At 38.3% G+C, this 23,698-nt stretch overlaps 1 protein-coding gene, 1 long non-coding RNA gene and 1 other non-coding gene across 6 annotated transcripts in view; 1 reads left to right on the top strand and 2 right to left on the bottom strand.

Moving 5' to 3' along the window:
* Positions 1-23,698, bottom strand: part of LOC139936067 (exosome complex exonuclease RRP44-like) — a 201,398-nt gene that overhangs the window by 12,496 nt on the left and 165,204 nt on the right. For all 4 annotated transcript variants that reach the window (XM_071930789.1, XM_071930788.1, XM_071930790.1 and 1 more), the window contains one exon: positions 11,264-11,422. In XM_071930789.1, the coding sequence (XP_071786890.1) occupies positions 11,264-11,422 (159 nt within the window). The remainder of the gene's footprint in view (positions 1-11,263; positions 11,423-23,698) is intronic.
* On the top strand, positions 509-23,404 carry LOC139936083 (uncharacterized). Its single transcript, XR_011785897.1, has 3 exons — positions 509-578; positions 20,189-20,275; positions 23,185-23,404. It is a non-coding gene; the product is annotated as an uncharacterized lncRNA (long non-coding RNA).
* LOC139936764 (U2 spliceosomal RNA) lies at positions 6,972-7,164 on the bottom strand. The gene has a single exon (XR_011786019.1). It is a non-coding gene; the product is annotated as a U2 spliceosomal RNA (small nuclear RNA).

Here is a 23,698-nt window from a genome sequence, read left to right as displayed (position 1 = left end):
CAAAAATGTTATACTTGATAAGCTTGTGAAGTGCTTCTTATCGACGATGTGACCTCTGGTGTCACTTGAAAAACCATACCACGATTTGCGCGCATACCGCCGGGCAAAACCTTTGTGTTTTGGCAGCCAGCTAGAAAGTGTATGCAATCTTACCATGACTATGCGTCGTTTTGCCCGGCGAAACATGACGTATACAGTGTTTTGTCAACAGAGGGCGGTTTGAATGTAAACATAGGTCACATCGTCTATACCAATGACGTTTTTATCGTCATCAATTTTTGGAGTAAATACCAAAGATTTCATTTGTAAAGCAAAGCAGAGCAAAATGCTCAGGAAAAAAGCATCAGTTGCTGTTCAAAAACCATCAATTGCTACTCAACATTAGAATTCATTATGCACAAAACTTTCCAGTCAAAATATTCTGCCATGCAAATTTGCTAAACAAAATCGTTCCCTGACCATGCCTTTAAACGAGCCAGACAGCTCCTGAATAAACAAGTTCACATTTCTACAGAGCAGTTTTGGACTTGTGCGTCCCAACAGATGTAGTGCATTCGTAGTTGTGACTAATCACAATGGTATGTATGGCATACAGAGATGCTATACAGTGTCTGCAACTTAGCATTGAGATATATTTGTAAAGCATTTTAATGTAATATTCATGAAGGTAATTCAAGGGTACTGTTATGATCTAAACTGCTCACAAGAAGCTAGGAAATTTTTATCAATCATTTATACTTTTATTATTTATTACTCTGTTTGTATTAAGTTATATATCAAAGCAAAGCTGAAGTGTTCGTCTTTAGAATGATACCACATTTGCAATGATGACATGATGCTGGACATGGCCACATGTGTGAGAAAGAGACAGAGTCACAAATCAAATGTGCCAAAATTAGCAATTTTGTGTTACTGTATGAACAAACAACTGACACTGTAATTCAAGCAAGTAAGGCAACTTACTGATCTTAATCCACTTTATATTGAGACAAGAAGTTCAGTAACACGTCTTGCAAATACCCAAACAAGGTGTTTTTCAAGAGATGGGGGTAAATCTTTGTGTACAACATTCATGGTTCTGAAGCTTGACCGGTTTGATTATTGCATTGACTGTTTAGTACAGATATCGGTAATTTTGGCACATTTGTGTTGTGACTTTGCCTCATTGTAATTCATGCAGCCAATTTCAGCAACATGTTATCATTGCAAATGTGGTATCATTTTAAAGAAGAACACCTCAGCTTTGCATTGGTGTATAACTTAATACAGAGTAATACATGATACAAATACATGTTTACTTGATTGCAAAAGGTTTCCTAACTTTTTGTGAGCAGTTTAGTACGATGAAATGATTTATCATCAGAGTTTATATTTTGCAGGGATTAATTTGATCTGTACTGCACGGCAAACTTAAGAGATGTTATTTTTCTGGGATATGGTTTTGTTCAGATACCTTGGCATTGGGATTTATTTGTAGAGCATTTACATCATGTAATGAAGGTAATTCAAGGATCATGATCTAGTACGATGAAATGATTAATCAGACTTAAATTAATTGTGCAGTAATTAATTTAGTCTGCACTGCACAGCAAACCATGAGATATGTTTTTTTTTTCCCCAGATACTTTAGCATTGGGATTTATTTGTAGAGCATTTATATGTAATGAAGGTAATTCAAGGATCATGATCTAGTATGATGAAATGATTAATCAGACTTAAATTAATTTTTGCAGCGATTAATTTGGTCTGTATATGCACAGCAAACCATGAGAGATGTTTTTTTTTCCTCATATACCTCATCATTGGGAAAATTTATTTGTAAAGTATTTTAATGTAATATTCATAAACGTAATTTGAAGATCATGATCTAGTATAATGAAATGATTAATCAGAGTTTATATTTTGCAGTTGATCAATTTAGTTTGTAAATCAGGGGTCGAAATTAAGAGTATTTTCATAGCAAGTCAGCAGGGCTAGTAACCCAGAATTAGCAATGATGAGATATTTGTAGCCTGAATAAAACACATTCATCTTGAGTCATGGCACAAATTGGTCACCGAAAGTCTTTCATTTTACAATACAGCACAGTTCAATGTTGTTTGAGATGTTGCTTTTTGCATTATTTTCCCACTATTTTTCCACTATTTTTCCACTAGCCTGTCGGGCTATCAAACTGGAAAAATGAGTAGCCCGGCTGTAAATCTGCTAGTCTCGGGCTAGCGGGCTAGTGGCAATTTCGACCCCTTGTACATACACATGAAACCCTGAGATATATTTGTTTTCAATTACTTCATAAAGAAGAGAGATGAATATCAATGTTCATGCAGGGTACTCCAAGGGAATTTTTTACAAAACTGTGGGCATGCTGGACCAAAATTTTGGAAATTGCAGGCCCGTATGCTTTGCTTTTGAAAGGGCAAGGGCACCAAGGCATATTCTCCTTGGCAAAGGGCATATGTACCCTGTGAGGAAATTGTAAATTTCTAGAGAGCATTTCAAGGGCACCAAGGCAATGACGAGGGGCAACGGAGGCAAAAACTGTTGTTGCCTCCGTGAAGTATCAGGCCTGAGCGTGGCTAAAGGATCAGGGGTCGAAATTGCCACTAGCCCGCTAGCCCGGGACTACCAGATTTACAGCCGGGCTACTCATTTTTCCAGTTTGATAGCCCGACGGGCTAGTGGAAAAATAATGCAAAAATCATCATCACAAACAATAAAGAACTATGTTATTGGTGTATTGTAAAGTTTGAGCCGTGACGCGAGACATAATGTGTCTTTCGGGCTACCAAAATCTAATCAGGGCTACTAAAAATTATTGGTCACTAGCCCTGCTGACTACCATGGAAATACACTTAATTTCGACCCCTGAGGATGCTGCATTGAAAACACGTCTTCTAAATGTTATCTAAAAGGTGGTTATCTTGTTTTAAAATGTGCTTTCTGGAGCATTATAATGGTTTTTTTTTTGGCAAATTAGTATTAAAAAAACAACCCCCCTCAAAAAAATAAATAAAAATAATAATAATTATTAATAAAATACAACATTATTGAAACAAATTTGGGACGTATGAAATGCACGGGTATTGTCAAACAATTTGCGCGTATCAGCTCGATTTGCTAACTTGTGCGTGGGGAGAAACCTAGTTCATGTAAGGGGCACATAACAAAAACCTATAAAATCTTGCAAATAATTTCTTATTATTTCTCGAATAATAAACTCATAACCTGAAATCATATGCACATGTCATTTTTTTGTGGCTATAGAAATCTAGTAAATTAAATTTTTATTCAGAGTTATGCTTCAATGATCGATATTTACGCTTAGCTGACTCCTCAGTCGCAAACTTGATTTGGCGATGATAGCCATCTGCCATTTCAAAGTCGCTCCTTTGCTTTCTCCGCGCATTTAAAGGGATTGTATTCATTAAGTACTTGGAACCCACAGTTTGTTTCAATCCAATATAGTTGTAGATAATATACCATTAAAGACACTGGACACGTTCGGTAATTGTCAAAGACCAGTATTCTCACTTAGTGTATCTCAACATATGCATAAAATTACAAACCTATGAACATTTCAGCTCAATTGGTCCTCAAAGTTGCAAAATAATAATGAAAGACAAAACACCCTTGTCACACAAAGATGTGTGCGTTTAGATGGTTGTATTTGAGACCTCAGATTCTAAATCTGAGGTCTCGAAAACAAACTCGTGGAAAATTTCTTCTCTCTAGAAAACTATGTTACCTCAGAGGGAGCTGTTTCTCACTGTTTTATATTATCAACCTCTCTCCCCATTACTCATTACCAAGTAAAGTTTTATGCTAATAATTATTTTGAGTAACTACCAATAGTGTCCACTGCCTTTAAACTAGCCTGTGAAAATTTCATTTCCCAAGGTAGAAGGGTTTTTGAGATATTGTCGAAAATCTACAGGGATTATATAGATGATGTGAACCTTGTTTACAATAAGTATGACCTTGTACATTATTTGAGTATTCTAGCAGGCACTGTACTACATTTTGTGTCATAATTTCCACTTATAAAACCAAAAGTTATGAAAGTAAAAGCTGGACAAGTTTCGAGATGTGCCTCATTTAATCATATCAAAATTTGATAAGAATTAGACAGTGCAATCTCCATGAAATATAAGATTTTATGTTTTCTTCCATTGAGCTGTTTACAAATCATGCCTGCAGGAAGTCCAGGCTCTGTGGCTCTTTTGTAAACATGTGATGTCACAGGTCACATAGTCTATACATTTGGTAAAAGGAACCCCCAGCCCCAGTTTGTTTCAATCCTAAATAGTTGTAGATTATTATCTACAACTATACCATGTAGTGTTAAAGTGAGATTTGCGGTAACACCATGTAATGATAATCTCTGATTACACACACCACTCCCAGTTTCAAATCCAACTTTGATATTATAATGAGCAATATTTAACTAGCTTGTTATTAACATTTCATTTCCAAAGGTGGAAGCGTTTTTGAGATAATGCTGAACATCTGGAGCAGTAATGCCATGCAGGAAGAATAATCTGCAATTGGAATGCTTCATCTAAGAAGTGTACTGTCATTGAAGCTTCTCAGATTCAATTTTGATGGGGGGGGGGGGGGGGTGGTAAAAAGGGATACCCTTTTCCCAAGACCACAGTACTTCAAAGTTAAAAGTTTCAAAAATTGCATTAGGCCTACAATTTCTAAAGCTGCTGGAGGATACTTCTTACCAAGAATTTTTTATTTTTGTTAATTTTCAGATTCCTTACCAAACATTCACAGACCATTTATTTTAAGATCCTATGCCTTACTTACTTAGAGGCACAGCCCCCGATTTCACGAAACTCATCGCATGGTAGGGTTTATGATGCGTCGCAGACCTATAAGACACGTCGCGGCTGCGACGAGTTCGCAACTTCTGACGTGTAACCGGTCGCAACTTGCACTTGCGACGCGTAGCAGCGCTTCGTGAAATCAGGGGCTGGTCTCTATAGGTAATTACTTATTGGCTGTTTGGTAGTTTGTCTTGAAGGTTAAAGATCATTACAGATTCACACAAAGATGTCCTTTCAATATCTTATGCCACTCCTGTTAAACGCACTGGACACTATTGGTAATTACTATAAAAAAAAAGTGTTGGCATAAAAACTTACTTGGTAATGGGCAATGGAAAGCTATTGATAGTAAAATATATTGGGAGAAACGGCTCCCTCTGAAGTAACGTAGTAGGAGACAGATAATTTCTCACTCAAATAATAAAGGACTTCAGGCCCAAAATTTTTGCAACAAGGGTGCTTTTTTTCTTCATTATTCTCTTGCAATTTCAATGACCAAATTGGGGAGGTAGTACTTTCTGCTCTACCGGCTAGGCTTCGAACTGAAGATACCCAAGCCTACATTCGTATGGACTGTGAAAGGGGTAACCCTGTTTCAGCCCTAGGAGTAGGTGGCAATGGCCTCTGGAAAAAAAAATAATTGTAGCCCACACCTTGAAGTGGCCTACAGGCCTTGTGTGTCATGCGACTTGCATAAAAAAAATTTTATGCGTATGTTGGGATACACCAAATAAGAATACTGTTAAGAAGAAACTATAAATAAATAGTAAACTTGCGGATAGTTTCTTCTTATGTCTCCACACCACGCAAAGCTTCAAACAATACTTCAGAATACTGGTCTTTGACAACTACCAAAGGTGTCTGCTTTGATTAATCTCAGAATGGAATGCCATTGAGATTTCCTTCACACAGACACGTATCGAAAAGGAAACAGATATGTTGTCAAACTCGTACAGCGTTTTGTTTAAGATCTGATTGTAACTGTCACTCTACTTGTGATCTCATTATACGCAAGGCTTGTCAGACTGTTTGTGGATATACGATTCATTACAGTTAGTGTCAGAGTTCACACTGTATAAGCACATGAAGGTATTCACCCTTAAAGGGAAGGTACACATTTGGTTATTACTCAAAACAAATACTAACTTAAAAACTGACTTGATAGCGAGCATTGGGGAACTGTTGATAGTATAAAACATTGTGAGAAACGGCTCCCTCTGAAGTAGCATAGATTTTGAGAAAGAGGAAATTTCTCACTAAAATAATAAAAGACTTCTAGCCAGAAGTCCTTTATTCCTATCTGAAAGCCCACATATTCGTCCAACAAGGGTGTTGTTTCTCTCATCATTTTCTCACAACTTTGTTGACAAATTTAGCCAAAATGTTCACAGGTTTGTTATTTTATGCTTATGATGGGATACACCAAGTGAGAAGACTGGACTTTGACAATTACCAAACGTGTACCTTCCCTTTTAAGGAGTTCTCAAAAGTACACATACTGAAGTTCATCACAGAGCAAACAAATATCCGTTGTGAATAAAGTATTGTTTGCTATTAAAGTGAGACTACCATCTAATACTTGAATGGCTCATTTTGAATACAAGCTTCATAATGAGGACTTTGGAAGGAAAAGCTTTTACACAAAGTTTTGTTTATTTATTTACAAAATGCAAATACCTAAACAAGAAAAACGTGACCACCAATAAAAAGGAAAGAAATAAGCGTTACAATAAAAGATATGGAAAAATAAAATTTAGTGAAAGAATATTTATCTATAATTGGTTTGCGGGAACACCATGTAAGTATGTGTCTACTTGCCAGGTAGATTTTGTTCTTTAGAGAACTGTTTTGCTTTATATTCTACTACACTGCGGAGTAGATTTTTTTTTGAGACTTCTCAGTTCTGAAAAGGACTGCCCTGCTTTTTAACTACAGATACTACCTGGGCAGAAGGTAGGAAACCGGCTGGAACTACTACTTTAGCTTATAGGATTGTTATTAACTTCACTACCGCAGAGTGAAGTCTTAATGGGTCTCAACGTTTTGACTAGCTTACTCTAGTCATCTTTGATTAGCTAGCTCTAGTCATCTTCAGGAGACTGACATAAATCTATTTTTGATTTGATTATTTCCCCATATGGGGAGTGGGCCGAATCCTGGAGGTAGTGCAATACCAGGCCAACCCGTGGCCAGGACGAGGCAAGCCCCTATTCCATGGCCCAAATCCAAAAATCAGTTTAATATACTGGCTACTCAATGAGCAGCGTTTCAGATATTAAGCTGAAAAGAACAGATACTACACATGATCTTAGCCAAAAGGCCGAGAAGCGATACCAAATAATTCCCTCGTCGACCCATGGGTATCGAAACAGTGCTCATTCCACCCATGGTTGCCAAACTTCAAACTAAATTTCAATACATAATTACCTGAGCACTATCTTTCTCAACACACTTTTAAACGCAACCCACAAAAACACACCAGACAACCTTTTCCGATTTGAAAACAAGTTTTAAATTTTTCCAAAATGAGCATTTCATGTGTGTAGAATTTGTAGGAAATTAATATTCAGCTAGTAGAAGGTCAAAAAACGCTACTGCGCATGTGTGTACTGTTTGCTATGCTAATTCCAGACAAAGGTTATGCGGATAACAGCTCAAGGAATGTTTAGTGCATTGGGGAATAGAGCACACTGCCTTGAGCCTTTAATTTCCTTCCTCTTTGTGGATTATGGCATATTATTACTACAACAGCAGGTACATGTACATGTACACAGTACATGTAAATACTGTAGGCCCTACATGTTCTGTATGCATGTTGACTGTGTGTCTACAGTACAGTACAAAGAAAACACAGACCATACATGAACATCCAGCTCCCCCCCCCCCCACACACACACACACACACAACACTGCTCAAAGATATAACAAGAGCACCAACTAGCACTTCATTCATGCTTGTACATGTACTGTTAACCTGGGCCCAACTTCATAGAGCTGCATTGAAAGCAAAACAAAAGCGTGCTTACCAGACTAAGGTTACCATCCAAACTACCATGCCACATGTACAACTTGTGACCTGTGTCCAGGGCCCAATTTCACAGAACTGCTAAGCACACAAATTTGCTTAGCATGACATTTCCTCCTTAGTAAAAACAGGTTTACCAACCAAATTTCCATTTGTTTCATATTGCTCGTTACTTATATTCAGCTGTTAATTGCTTAATCCCGAACATCACATGGAAATCTGCTTGGTAATCCTGTGTTTACCAAGGAAGAAATTTCATGCTAAGCAAATTGTTGTGCTTAGCAGCTCTATGAAATTGGGGCCAGTATATAACTTACAATATATTGGCAGGGCTGGAGTTTTACACTGGACCACCTGCCCGAGGCCAGTGATTTCAGTGTCAGGCCAGTAAACTCAAAGACAGGACAAGTCCGATGGTCTTATTTTTTCAATTCAACACCTTTGAGGCACTATATGTGGATTGGGTTTACAGGAACTACCTGACTGCGTGGGTTTTTCCTGTGAATAACTCCCTGGGGTATATTCCTCCCACATCTAAAACTGAAACTTCCTTCCTCGTCTTCTCCCCATTGGGTTCTTGGCAAGTTTAGTGGAAATAAGTCTATGGGTTTTTTTTTTTCTTGGGCTATTCTTGGATAATTTTGTGCAGTACTTCTATCTTGTGTTCTATTTTGGTTCAAATCTTATTTCATTGTCTTTTCTGTTGTTGTTTGTGTATGCATTTTTGGCATGTTCTTGCTGTATTTTTATCTGAATAAATTCAATTCATCAATCAAGTTTGCTTTTCTGAGAGTATTAGGCTTCAAAACCAGGGCCCATTTTCATGGCTGTGCTTACCGTAAGCACAGAATCGGCGCTTACGGAAGTAGGGAATTCTGTGCTCACGGCAAGCGTATTTCACTGGTTAGCGGCGAATTTGGGCTTCTGCGCGTGCGTACTTCATGTTACTAGGCATTCTAGGCTTACAAGGCTAGCGCAGAAATTTGGCGCTTGCACGTAAACGGGGAATCGCGATCGTAAGCGCAGAATTCGGCGGTAAGCAGAGCCATGAAATTGGGCCCTGAATTAATAAATGAAATCTATCTATCCTACCTCCACGCATGTACTTGACAACTTCTTTCTTCTTTTATACTTCCAACAAATTGCCCTGATTTAAAATGCTCATTCTGTACATCTACAATTGTATGTAGTCCTAAGTGCAATTCACATGACAGCAATTTAACTTGGGTCCCTTGCTTAAATTTAGCAAGGTTGTAAAATGTAACAATGTTTGGCAGGATTTTGTAAGAGAACTTGGACAGTAGAATTTGTGTTTATCCTTTCACACGAGGTACATTTTGTAAAATTTTACATCCATGCTACAATTTAGCAAGGGACCCTTGCTAAATTGCTCTGGTGTGAAAGGGGCTCTAGACCAATTTTAGAGGTGGGCAATATATCACTTTTTTGGGGAAGTCAACCAGGGGTGAGCAGATCATCAAAATTATTCATGTTTAGGGCCATTATTGCTCCAGGCATGATGCCAGGTTTCCCAAACTGTTCATGTTATGGGGCCATGCAATCAGTTGAATGGCACTTTGACTGTGTTCTTTCTCTGTGACATCCTTATCATTAGCTATGTTTCAGATCAATGCACAGCGGACAGTATTTTGATTTATTCTAAGGGAAATCAGTGCAGGGGGCACAATGTATTTTGCTCAGAGTGCTGGGCAAAATTGTGAGTCCTGTGCAGGCCCACCCAGCACCGCCCACCGCTACGTACAAGTGGTCACACAAGTTGGTTTCTAACAACCACATTCCATATATAGTACTACAAGCAGAGCCTGTCTTTTATGAGTGCATTTATTACTTCTTCTGGAATGCTATTATTATTGTTTGTGAACAACAACCCCTCCACCACCCCCTACCACATAGTAGAACCATGGACCATTTCCTTTTGAGGTACGGTGGACACAATGCTATGGCACGGTTAGGTTTGGGTAAAGTTGTCATCAGCATCTACCCAAATCCAAACAGAGGCCACCTTATTTCGAAAAGGCTAAAGGTGCATATCTAGAACTCAAATTGTATGGGTAATTTCTATGGCTATTTCTCTTGCAGTGAGCAGTGTTGTTCCTTTACTATTTCCGCCTCAGTCACTCAATCTAAAGCACGTGTAGGGGGCCAGGGCAACCACTGCACTGGATTATCCCCTGTAATGCTTAACAGACTAAACTGAGTTCCAGCTTATTATATAACAGAAGAAGGAAGAACCTCCATGCTACAAAAGTACAACTTAACTTAAAGGGTCTACAAGTAGGTAATTTTGTAGGACACAGATTTACATCCACAGATTTACATAAAAGTTACAGTTTGAAGATAATGAAAATGTTACTTGCTGAGGTGCTGTAGTTTCTGAGAAATGAGCAAAACAGTGTCGCAAACATTATTCATGTACATGTACTATGTAACTCTCCTGAAATCACCCTTGTATTGAATTGTGTGCTTTCAGATGACCAAGAAATAATAATAAAAATAATAATAATAACCAATTCTTGCATAGCGCAATTCACAATAACCGTATCAATGGGCGTTACATTAGTGCCCTGGTCATAGGGCCAATAACATCCCTTTTTAATGTTTCTCAGCTCCCTTGGGAGCATACAACCTGGGCAACAGTTTATATCGCTCCAAAGGCTTTTTCATACACAACATCAACCTCTACCCTTGCAGGTACCCATTTATTCCCCTGGGTGAAGAGAAGCAATTATAGTAAAGCATCTTGCTAAAGGACACAAGTGTCACGACCGAGATTCAAACCCACAGAAAAAAAGCTTCATGCCGAAGCCTTTCCCAGATTCAAATATTTGGGCGAAAAATGTCCCTTCTTTAAAACTACATTACTTCAAAGGAAGCTGTTGCTGACAATGTTTTATAATGTTGACAGCTCTCCAGGGTCCAGTGCTCTTTACCAAGTAAGTGTTTATGGTCACTTATTTTAGAGTACATGTAAGTTACCAAAACAAAAAACACACAACCAAGTTGCAAAACACACAAGGCCTGAAGGCCACTTCAAGGTGTGGGCTACAATTAACTATTTTTTTCCTGGGGCCGTTGCCACCTACTCCTGGGCTGAAACAGAGTTACCCCCTTTACAGTCCATACAGATGTAGGCTTGGGTATCATCCATCAGAAGCTTGGCTGGTAGAGCAGAAAGCACTACCTCCCGAACTTTACAAGGCAATCATGGGTAAGTGTCTTGCTCAGGGACACAAGTGTCACGACCGGGACTCGAACCCACACTCTGCTGATCAAACACCAGAGCTTGAATCTGGTGCGCTAATCGCTAGGCCAAGACACACCACAAGTGTATTAGTAGTGCTTAACTTAACAAGGTAAACAAACAGATTATGTAATTGTGACTTACCTCTTCGTTGTACTTGAAAAGTCCATCCATCTCTTTGTTTTGCCCCTTGAGAAAGAGCGTCCCCTCAAAACCAAACTTTGGGATGAAGACCTGTACTGCATTCTTCCTGACAAAGATGATGAATCCATCCTCGTCAACGATCTTGTTCTTGAAAAAGATCTAAATCGGGAAAATGAAAGCAAAACAGGCATCGATTATTATAAACCACAGAGGAAACTAACTAGGTAAATTTTAAATGATTTTAATTGACTAGAATGGGACTCGAACCAACGAACTAGGGATTAACGTGCTGGTGTTCTACCAACTGACAAGTGATACAACCTGGGAAGCGCCGGTCAGGGGACTAACCCCCATGTTGTATCGTATTTTGGGTGTGAACCCTGCCGTCGTAACCCCAAACTCTTCCTAACTTAGGATTAATCTTAGAACTTAGTACGAGTTAAGTTCTGTATCCTAAGACGTTAGGACGCATTGAACCCAGAGTTACTTGTCCTAACTGGAGATAGGATAATTCTACTAAAGTTTTGTGAAACCGGCCACTGGACACCTAAGGTAATTGTCAAAGACCAGGGCCCAATTTCATAGAGCTGCTTAGTGCTTAAGCACAAAATTTTGCTTAAGCAAACAAATCCTTGCTTAGTAAAATCAGATTACCGGCCAAGACTCCACTCAATTGTTATGCTAAGTAAACAACAGCTAAATACCAGTCACAAGCAATGTATATGGCATGAAATTTTTGCCAGTAACATGTGTAAAATAAGCGAGCTATTTCCGTGCTTAAGCAAATTTTTTGCTTTAAAAGCAGCTCTATGAAATTGGCCCCAGTATCGCACTTGGTGTATCCCAACATCCAGTGTATGCATAATATTTATTTATTTTAAATCTTTGGACATAATTCTTTGTTGGCAGGGGCCGTCCAAACATGTGAAAATTTGAACTCAATTGGTCATCGAATTTGCATGAGAAAAACAAACGCTCTTGGTACACACATTGTGTGCTTTCAGTTGCCTTAAAGGGCTTTTAAATTAGATTCAAATACTTGAGTAAGAAAGTAGGCTATCTAATTCTCAAAAACTATGATACTTCAGAGGGAGCCTTTTCTCACAATATACTATCAACAGCTCTCCATTGCTCGTTACCAAAGTTTCAGTACAAGACGATTTGACCTGTGACATCACATGTTTACAAAAGAGCCACAGCGCCTGGACTTCCTGCAGGCATGATTTGTACACAGCCTAATGGAAGAAAACATAAAATCTACGGAGATTGCACAGTCTAATTCCTATCAACTGTTGATATGATGAAAAGGGGCACATCTCAAAACTTGTCCAGCTTTTACTTTCGTAACTCTTGGTTTTGTGTGGAAATTATGACACAAAATGTCATTTTTCCCATAGGACCAGTGTATTATCTTGCCTGCCAGAACACTCAAAGAATGGTCTATAGTTTCCAGTGCCTGCGCCAAACAACATGTCTATATTTAACCTTCACTGGCTTAACACCATAGCAGTACATGCAGTAGGCCTATACTATAGAGAAAACTCCCCATTGACTGAAACATGTAATAAGAAACTATTTGACCTTGAGATAATAAGATTGTCTAGTGCTGGAAGCCTTGAGGTCAAATCTAGGAACTACCAAACAACAGAGAAAGGACCGAGGACATGAGCACACACAACAACAAGGGGAGTGTTTAGCCTTGGCTGGTCCATATGTAGACTGTAGACAAACACTGTGTGTATAGCAAATAGGACTAGAATATAACTGTCTCAGATTATCCTTGGTGTGTACTGATGGGATTCAGAGCTTTACACTACAGTACCATGGTTGTACATTGCTCTGTGGTGGTCACATCTAGGCCCAATTTCATAGACCTGCTTAAACCAAGTATAAAAAGTTGCTATACATGTACATGTACCATGCATGTACACTACACTGGTTCCTGTGTAGTGCTTTACATGTACAACAGCAAAAGGAATGTATCAAAGTGCAAAGTATTTTTTCCACTCCAAGGTATGTGGAGCTATGATTTGAAAAGAAGTAGAAAAAGAAGTGGCGCAATATACTGCCGATCAGACCAGGAACACCAAGGCGAACCCCTTTTCGATAAATGCTCTGGGTTCTTTTATGTGCGTTACACAACACACAGGACCAATGGCTTTACGTCCCATCCGAAGGACGGGTAATGGTTATGTGCCTTTCTTAAGGACACAAGGCCAATTTCATAGAGCTGCTCAAGCAAAATATTTGCTTAAGCACGAAAATAGCTCGCTTATTTTACACTTGTTACTGGCCAAAATTTCATGCCATATACATTGCTTGTGACTGTTATTAAGCTGTTGTTTACTTAGTATAACAATTGAGCGGAGTCTTGGCCGGTAATCTGATTTAACTATAAGCAAGGTATTTTTCGCTTAAGCAAAATTTTGTGCTTAATCAGCTCTATGAAATTGGGCCCGGGTTCTTACTATATGTAGTCTCCATAGCTTTATTCACACAAGTTGATAGATAACTATGAATGTTAAATATAGGGCCTACTTGATTGACAATTGAATCATATTGATTCACAAAAATTTTCTCCCTTTACTTATAATGTACTCCGACAATTTATCTAAGTTGTGTTTATCAACAGCTTAACTTGTTGAAACTGAAACCAGTTTTATTTTAATAACTTGTAACTTTTAGTTTCAATGTGGTAGGGCTTATATAGTGGTAAGAACATTCTGTTTCTGTCCGGCTTAGATCAAAGTCATATCCATACTGGTGTAGCCTTAAGCTCCTTTCACACGAGAGCAATTTAGCAAGGATCCCTTGCTAAATTGTAGCATGGTTGTAAAATCTTACAAAACGTACCACATGTGAAAAGACAACGATAGTTTCCACTGTCCAAGTTCTCTTGCAAAATTCAATTCAATTTAATTCAATTCAATTCAATGATACGTTTGTTCCATACTCGTGTTGGAGAAAAGAGAACAATTGTGAGAATTAAACAGTACATAGAAATGTAACAAAATCAAAAGCGCATAAAATTGTACAAAAATCTTAATAAATAAATAACTAGGAATTAAAGACACTGGACACTATTGGTAATTGTCAAAGACCTAAGACACGGTCTTCTCATTGTTGTCGTGTGAATAGCACTATACAGAGTGATGTCATACAATGAACACTAGCATTGGAACCATGCTAGCGGATCCAAACAAGGAAGTACATCAAGCTAGCTACAAGGCTTGGCAAGGCTCCTCATTAAGCAAGGGACCCTGGTTAAACTGCTGTCGTGTGAACAGCACTATAGATACAGAATGAAGTCATACAATGAACACTAGCATTGGAACCATGCTAGCGGATCCAAACAAGGAAGTACATCAAGCTACAATACATAGGCTTGGCAAGGCTCCTCATTAAGCAAGGGACCCTGGTTAAACTGCTGTCGTGTGAACAGCACTATAGATACAGAATGAAGTCATACAATAAACACTAGCATTGGAACCATGCTAGCGGATCTAAACAAGGAAGTACATCAAGCTACAATACATGTACATAGGCTTGGCAAAGCTCCTCATTAAGCAAGGGACCCCGGTTAAACTGCTGCCGTGTGAATAGCACTATAGATACAGAGTGAAGTCATACAATAAACACTAGCATTGGAACCATGCTAGCGGATCCAAACAAGGAAGTACATCAAGCTACTATACATAGGCTTGGCATGGCTCCTAATTTGGTCTCATTGGTGTTCAGACCCAAGCATTCAGAGTTGAATATCAGACATGTAGTGTAAACCCTACTGCCCTAATAAGGATCTTCTATCATATAGTGCACAAAAGCACTTCAAATGATCAGGATAATAAAAGAAAACACTTGGTTTTGGTGACGCTGGTAGCAAAGGGCAATCAAGGGCAAATATGTGCAGTGGGGCTGCTTTGTGACAGTTGGTGTACAATAGGTATTTTGTGACAGTGGGTGTAGTATGGTATACATGTAGGCCTGCATACTTCAACTAGGTCCTCTCTATGGCCCTTTTTGAAACCACGGCTTCAGCTTTGGGTTCGGCTTCAGGCTCCATTCTCTCGTCTGAAGCCCTGAGCGCGTATACGCAAAGCACACGCAAATTGTCAAAACAACCGCAGGGCCAAGCTAGCCTGAGCAAATCCAAAGCCGAAGCCATGGTTTCGAAAAGGGCCAATGCTCCAACGGAGGTAGAACCAACCAATCGTTTGTGTACTATATTTGTAGTTATGAATCTTGGAACATATACACTGTACATGTACATTATGTACTTTTACCTCACTGTCTTGGATCTAGTAAAGTTTTCTGTGTTCGAACTCAAATTATTTAAAATTTACCAAGTAAGTTTATTTCCGTTATGGTTCGAATCTTGGAAGTGCTGGAAGTTGAATGACAAGTTTGTGTAGAATAAAAAGGTATACACAAGAAATTAATACACAATCTTGGAACTAAACAAGTTTTCTTTGTTCGTACACAAATTATTTCAAATTGACCCAGTCAGATTCCCGTTTAGGTTTGAATCTTGGAACTACTGGCAGTTGAATGACATGTATGTTCGTTAAACACAATGACAAACTGATGTAGTGTACTGTATGATGAACATGAAAGGCGGAAAACAATTTGACGTTAACGTTTGACCCTTTATGAAGTCTGTGCCTGAGGTACACCGTATGGAGGTATGGACCACCCTAGCAGAAAGAAATTACTGACAATGAGCGAACAGTTGGGCAAAAAATACACTGCAGTAACAAGGAAACTGTGTTTAAAGGGAAATAGTTGCTTCAACAAAATATGTTCATCGATGGAAAGTGGCTGAGGTTGACTAGAACTGGCATAGAGCTCAGTGTTGTAGCTAGACCAGTTTGAGTGGTGGGCTCTAAATCCAATTTAGTCCACCAAGGGCGAGCGGTTCAACAAAATTATTCATGTTTAGATATGGGGCCAACCATTGCTGAAGTGTAATCATGGGGAAATCTGTGCTGGGCAGCACAGTGTGTTTTGCTCAGAGTGCTGGGCGAAATTTTGTTAGTTCTGGCATGGAGCAATAAACTAGATATGTTCATAGTTCTGGGCAGGCCCGCCTACCACCGCCCACCATTGCTACAACATAGACCAGACAGCAAGGACAAGTTACCACAGTAGACAAGGTACAACCAGTAGCCTGTACAACTAAATAACCCTACAATAACCAACACAACACCAAATCTTCGCTTCATGGTCACACATAAATAGGTGTCTACATATAGGCCCCAGGGGTACTGTTGTTAAGCATTGGTGCAAGGAGCATTTCCCAAAGACCTGGGCTTCAACCATTTCATTCCTCCATGCTTCAACAAAAGAAAACCCTGAGTTCGCTAGTGCAGAAGTGTTGCTACTGAAATTGATAGAGCCATACAAATCGGGAAAACACATGACTTGTCAAAGTGTACTTTCATTTTGTGAAATTAAGTAAACTCATGGTTAAACCATATTTGGTCATTGCTGGCTGAACAGAAAGTTGTAGTGTCTGTACATTATTTATGGATGGATTTGAAACCGTTGGTTATGAAATGCAAATGGTCAGATAGATAATTTAAAAGTAGAATATGACGATCCACTAACACAAACATGCCTCGAAATTGCCCGGTTTTCTTTATACGTCACGAAGAAACACGATCGGCCATTTTGTTTGGTCAAATTTTGACTCCATAAAATGGCTGACTGTGTTAGTTCACGACGAAGAAGGAAAACCGTGCAACTTCGAGTGCAACTTCGAGGATCATTATATTCTACTTTTAAAATATCTTTCTAACCATATAAGCATTTCATAACAAATGGTTTCAAATGCTTTTCAAAGACCAACTCGCTCGATCCAAGGCAATGTGTTGCTTTAAGTATGCAGTTTTGAATCTGACCATTTTGCCTCAATTATGGTTGATTTATGGAAGCAAGGTTGTGTAGTTTATAAAAGCACCTCGATAATAAACAAAAATGAAAAATGTCCTAAAGGTTTAAAAGTACCATTTCATTACAGGCTTAAATTTCTAAGAACTGGTGATAGCTCTTTCATTTGATTCATGATGGATTTTATAATAAAGGACAGCACACATACAAAAATAAATATAAATGATGTCATGTGACACATTAAATCCATTTTGTATAATGTATGATCACTTTGTTCAATAAAGAAACATGAACAAACTGTCAGTGTTATTGAACTTTAAAGGCAGTGGACACTATTGATAATTACTCAAAATAATGATTAGCATAAATCCTTACTTGATGGTAACGAGTAACGGGAGAGGTTGGTAGTATACAAATATTGACTGCTTCGAGTGCTATGGTTAAAACTATGACTCCCGAGGTGATCCACGGAGCGTTCTATTTTCCCGAGGCGAAGCCGAGGGAAAATAGAACGCTCCGGGGATCACCGAGGGAGTCATAGTTTTTAACCATTGCACGAGTAAAAGCAGTCAATATTTGTTTTATAACACCCCAAACATTTCTAAAACCTGTATTATTATTATTAAGTTACAGACCTGAATGCTACAATCCACGGACGACGCGAACACAGATTGCAAACACTTTTACCTACTGTGTTGCATGTAGTGTCGGACAATCCGAAATGGTTACAGACTATTAATTTATCATCCTCGTACACGCAACGGACGTCTGGGTACTGCACGCCGTGTGCTAGTCTGTCGGACTAGCGCACGGCGCCATGTGCTAGTCTTCGGACTAGCGCATGGCAAACCGACGCTCTATCACACGGCCGTCGTCTAGCAAAACTAAGACATGTCATGTGACGCGCTCTAAACCAATGAGCAGGCACAATACTTGCAAGGGGTGTTATAATATAAAACATTGTGAGAAACGACTCCCTCTGAAGTGCAGTAGTTTTTGAGACAGAAGTAATTTTCCATGAATTTGATTTTGAGACCTCAGATTCAGAATTTGAGGTTTCGAAATCAACCATCTGAAAGTTCTCACACAACTCCGTGTGACGAGGGTGTTTTTTCTTTCATTATTATCTTGCAACTTTGATGACCAATTGAGCAGTGTCTCGTGTCTTAAACAATCTATAATGCAGCACAACCCTCGACATTTTTTTTAAATCACATGGTACAATTATCAAATAAAAAGGTACCAGCAGACTTTTATTAACAAATATAAACCCTGGGAAATATGATACAGCATAAAACACAGACATTTCCAATAAAAAAAATTAGCAGCTAGTTCTGTCACCAATTTCTCTTGAAAAAAAACAAACATTATTTTTTAAAGCACGTATATCAACATTTGGTGGGATAAAAAGTGATAATTTTTTTTTTAGATAACCGCAGTACTTGAAGTGATTTAAAAAAAATGCATTTTACCGTCCAAAGCCGCTGTACTTCTTATCAAGTAGGTCTTTATTGTCGTAAATTTTTAGAGACATTATCAAACGTATACAGACCTTTACAGGCATGGAATTTCATCTTAGAAAGGGCAAGGCCATTTTCATTTTGAAAAGGCGCTTCCATTGGAAAATCTTAAGTCTATGGGGAAGTTTATAAAGGGGCAGCGAGGCCAAGGCAGGGCAGGGGCAATAAAGCCATGGCCTCTGCGGTCTGTGTGTAATACCAGACCTGTTCTTACCAAGTAGGTTTTATTGACATTAATTTTCACAGCCATTACCAAATGTATACAGTCCCTTTAAAGGCAGTGGCCACTATTGGTAATTACTCAAAATAATTATTAGCATAAAACCTTACTTGGTAACGAGTATTGGGGAGAGGTTGATAGTATAAAACATTGTGAGGAACAGCTCTCTCTGAAGTAACGTAGTTTATCGAGAAAGAAGTAATTTTCCTTGAATTTGATTTTGAGACCTCAGAATTAGAATTTGAGGTCTCGAAATCAAGCATCTGAAAGCACACAACTTCGTGTGACAAGGTTGTTTGACCAACTTTGATGACCAATTGAGCTGAAATTTTCACAGGTTTGTTATTTTATGCATATGTTGAGATACACCAAGTGAGAAGACTGGTCTTTGACAATTACCAATAGTGTCCAGTGTCTTTAACAACTAAAGACTTCCAAATATGTAGTACTACTCCTCATATTCATAACTGCTACTTATTATAGAACAAGAAAAATAAACCTACATGACGGCCAGACAAAACAAATCTCTGGTGTGATAAAATCCAGAAATTTCTGACCTGAAACTTTTATGGCTGAAAGAAATTTCTCTGGAATGCTGACACTGTGCCAGCCAACAACTGATAAGAAAACAATTTATCATGATAAGGAATTTCAGTTCTAGTGTTCTTCATAGTTCCTCAGAAATATTATACTATTTGCATTAATTTTCCCAGAAATTGTGCAATATTGCTAACAGGAAAATGTCTATCATGGGAATGTATGGATATATTGAAAATATAATCAAATTTGAATTTTTTGTGTTTTCTGTTTAGAGCATCTAACACCAAGTCTCCAACGAAAATGACTAGAGTATTTTCTGCAGTCCAAAATTTAGGAATGTAGTGCCTCAAGAATTTGTATTTCAGAAAAAAAATTGAGCTTTAGAAATGTCACATTTTGTTAAAGCCATTGGACACTTTCGGTAAACAGTATTATCCAAGGCCCACACTTCGTGCATCACAACTTATATATAAAATAACAAACCTGTGGAAATTTAGGCTCAATCAGTCATCGGAGTCGGGAGAAAATAACGGGAAAACCCACCCTTGTTTCCGCACGTTTCGCCGTGTCATGACATGTGTTTAAAATAAATCCGTAATTCTCGCTAACAAGAATTTATATTGTTTTAATGTTTTCTCAAAAAGTAAAGTATTTCATGGAATAATATTTCAAGAGAAGTCTTTACAACTACCTTCTGTAAACCCTGTAAGTTATTTGTAAATGTATGAACTTTTATTTTTTTTTCTGTTCCGAAAGGGTCCAATGGCTTTAAGAGGAGGACAAAACATTGACAAACACATGCAAGGTTAGCCTCAACATGGAGGAAGAAAATTGTCACAAAGGGTACGTGGTTAAGCTCATGCAAGCTTTTCAACCAGGAAGGTTATAGCTGCACAGACAATCTATTCTAGACTTTCAGCTGCTTCAAGGAATTGCAAAATGTTAAAGGAACATTACCGAATCGGTTGTTGCTAACAAAAACAGTTGCTGGCAGTGTAAGCACTTCATGTAATCCACCTACACATAAACTGACAAACCTATAGAAGTTTGAGATCGATCGACCATCTGGGTCACCAAAAAATAGTGAAAAACCAATTACACATTGTGCATGACATCAATTTAAAAAAAGAAGAAGAATAAAACGCTCACTGTGCGATAAACTCCAAACGGGAAATTAGTTTTGTTTACCATGTAATATGACATTTCAGACAGAATTATTTCAATGGATGTTTTCTACTATCATCATAGACCGTGTAAGTTTGATTTAAATCTGTGATCTTAGACATTTCTTTTTCTTTTTACCAATTCTGTAATGTTCCTTTAAGCTTGTGGTTAGTCAACATTAGGCATGTAGGCCTACAGAGACAGCATAATAATGCGTGGCCTACTTCCAAAATAGTTGTTATCTGGAACAAGGTCAACTGAACTGTGGGTAAATGTCTCATTTGAATATTATTCACAGTGTGGGGAAAGCCTGGACTCCATTGTGATCTCAGCTTGATGCAATTTGCTATCATTACTGCCCTACAAATTTATATGAAACTCTTTTGTATGTCCCCTAGGCTATGTTACTTCATGGAGGCAACAAAGGCGATTGCTTTAGAGCCATTGGACACTTTCTGAACAGAACAAAAATTAAAAGTTCACAGATTTACAAAATACTTACAGGGTTTACAGAAGGTAATGGTGAAAGACTTCCCTTGAAATATTATTACACGAAATGCTTTACTTTTTGAGAAAACATTAGAACAATTATCAATTCCCGATATGGAGAATAACAGATTTAATTTAAACACAGTCATGTCATGACACGGCGAAACGGGCGGAAACAAGGGTGGGTTTTCTCGTTATTTACTCCCGACTCAGATGACCGATTGAGCCTAAATTTTCACAGGTTGTCTGTATTTTGGGATTTTCTTTAAAATACAAGCATGGAACTATGTGATTTGTTAGCCAGGTGTGATACTTCATTGATGCAACGAAGGCGATTGCATGCCTTGGTGCCCATAAAATACCACAGTAGAAATTTACAATTTCCTCATAGGGAGCTATGTGATTTGTAAGCCAGGCGTGATACTTCATTGAGTTGAGGCAATGCCTGGATGCCCCATGTCATTGCCTTGGTGCCCATAAAATACCACAGTAGAAATTTACAATTTCCTCATAGGGTGCTATGTGATTTGTAAGCCAGGCCTCATACTTCATGCAGGCAATGCCTGGATGCCCCCTGGTCATTGCCTTGGTGCCCATGAAATGCCACAGTAGAAATTTACAATTTTCTAGTAGGGTGCCCTTTGCAGACTAGCTGCCAGCAGCTGTTTTGTAGGCAAAAAGAAATTCTGTAATGTTCCTTTAAAGACACTGGAAACTATTGGTAATTGTCTAAGACCACTTCTCACTTTATAGCGTTTCTCAACAACTGCATAAAATTTTAAAAACTGTGCAAATTAGAGCTCAATTGGTCATCAAAGTTGCGAGATAATAATGAAAGAAAAAACACCCTTGTCACACGAAGTTGTGTGCTTTATGCTTGATTTCGGGACCTCAAAATGTAATTCTGAGGTCTCGAAATCAAATTCGTGGAAAATTACTTCTTTCTTGAAAACTACGTTACTTCAGAGGGAGCCTTTTCTCTAAATGATACTATCAACCTCTCCCCATTACTCGTTACCAAGTAAGGTTTTATGCTGACAATTAATTTGAGTAATTGCCAATAGGGTCCAGTGCCTTTAAAAAGAGACAGAATCGCTTAACTATTATTTTGGCCAAATACTGTGAGCTTTTTGTGCTCCTGCCAATATCCTAGAACGTAGAGGTCACAAACAGTACCTTCCTGGTTCTGGTGACAACACAGTATCTCCAGCTGGTATTTGTTCCTGAAATTTTAACCAAATCCACATCCCGTTCCTGGCCTTTTGCCAACAAAAAGGAAACCAGAAACAAGGAAATACAGCCTGCAGACAAGCAGATAAGATATCCCAGGGGGTCACCCATCCCTTTATTCCATCAATAGATTATACATGTAGCTTTCCAAAACGAGAATTGATGTGATGTTGGATAGAATGTACGGCCCAAAGGGGAGTACATAGTAACAAATCTACACTTTAGAGTCAAACTTTGTACTTAATATCAATTGATATTTGGTCACATTATTACTATTTTGCAAGATATAGTAGTATTTATCGTGTATAGATGTTAAGTTTACATCGGGGTTAAAGATTTTTCAGCTGGGTTTTTACCCATATACACTGAAGTGTGTTACTGTTAGCACTGTCTACTCAGTTCTTTTCAGAGTTCTGTGAAAAAGAATCACGGCATATTACTTGGGTTGGATTCGAATGCACGACCATTGCAATTTTAGAGCAGTGTTTTAAGACACTGGACACTTTTGGTCATATTTTCAAAGACTATACATAATGCATAAAATAACAAACCTGTTAAAATTTGAGCTCAATCGGCCGTTGAAGTTGCGAAATATTAATGAAAGAAAAAAACACCCTTGTCGGACGGAGTTGTGTGCATCCAGATGCTTGATTTCGAGACCTCAAATTCTAAACCTGAGGTCTTGAAATCAAATTCATTTCTCGAAAACTACTTCACTTCAGAGGGAGTGTTTCTCACAATGTTTTACACTATCCTCACGCCATTACTCGTTACCAATTAAGGTTTTATGCTAATAATTATTTTGAGTTATTACCAACAGTGTCCACTGCCTTTTAATATGTATAAAATGATTCTCTACCGAATCTTAGATGCTAACAAGATAGTACAGCTGGAGGGTGCCACTTATGGAGGTGTCCCAGCGGAAGTGCTAATATCCTGAGTCTGGCTTCATGCTTTCAGCATGAATGACTTCAGCTGTAGATAACGAGACTACTAAGGGATCGTTTTCAACCGAAATGGGCAAAATAAATTGTTAAGCGGACAAAATCTGTTTTCCTTTAAAAGGTGCTTCAAGGTCCCAAGGCGTGGAAAGGCATGAAAGAGGTATCTTTTTCAGTCGATAAAAACTATGTATTAGTATCTTGCATAATTGAAACTTGTGGGGGGGGGGGGGTATATTAAATATTTGATTTAACAATTAGCCAAATAACTGGCATTGTTGAGAGGGATATGAAACTCACCCATGTAACTGTCCTAACTTGTAATCATTGTGTGTAAGTGTAATAGATAGAAGATAAATAAAATAAATAAATGGATATAAGGTAAAAAGTCGGTCTCGTTTTCGAGAACAACCAAAAATGTTTGAGGCCTCATTGCTCGATA

Source organism: Asterias amurensis, chromosome 4 (genome assembly GCF_032118995.1).
Source record: "Asterias amurensis chromosome 4, ASM3211899v1".
Taxonomy (NCBI): domain Eukaryota; kingdom Metazoa; phylum Echinodermata; class Asteroidea; order Forcipulatida; family Asteriidae; genus Asterias; species Asterias amurensis.
Note: the sequence above shows the minus strand (reverse complement) of the source record. Positions and strands in the feature narration are given on the sequence as shown.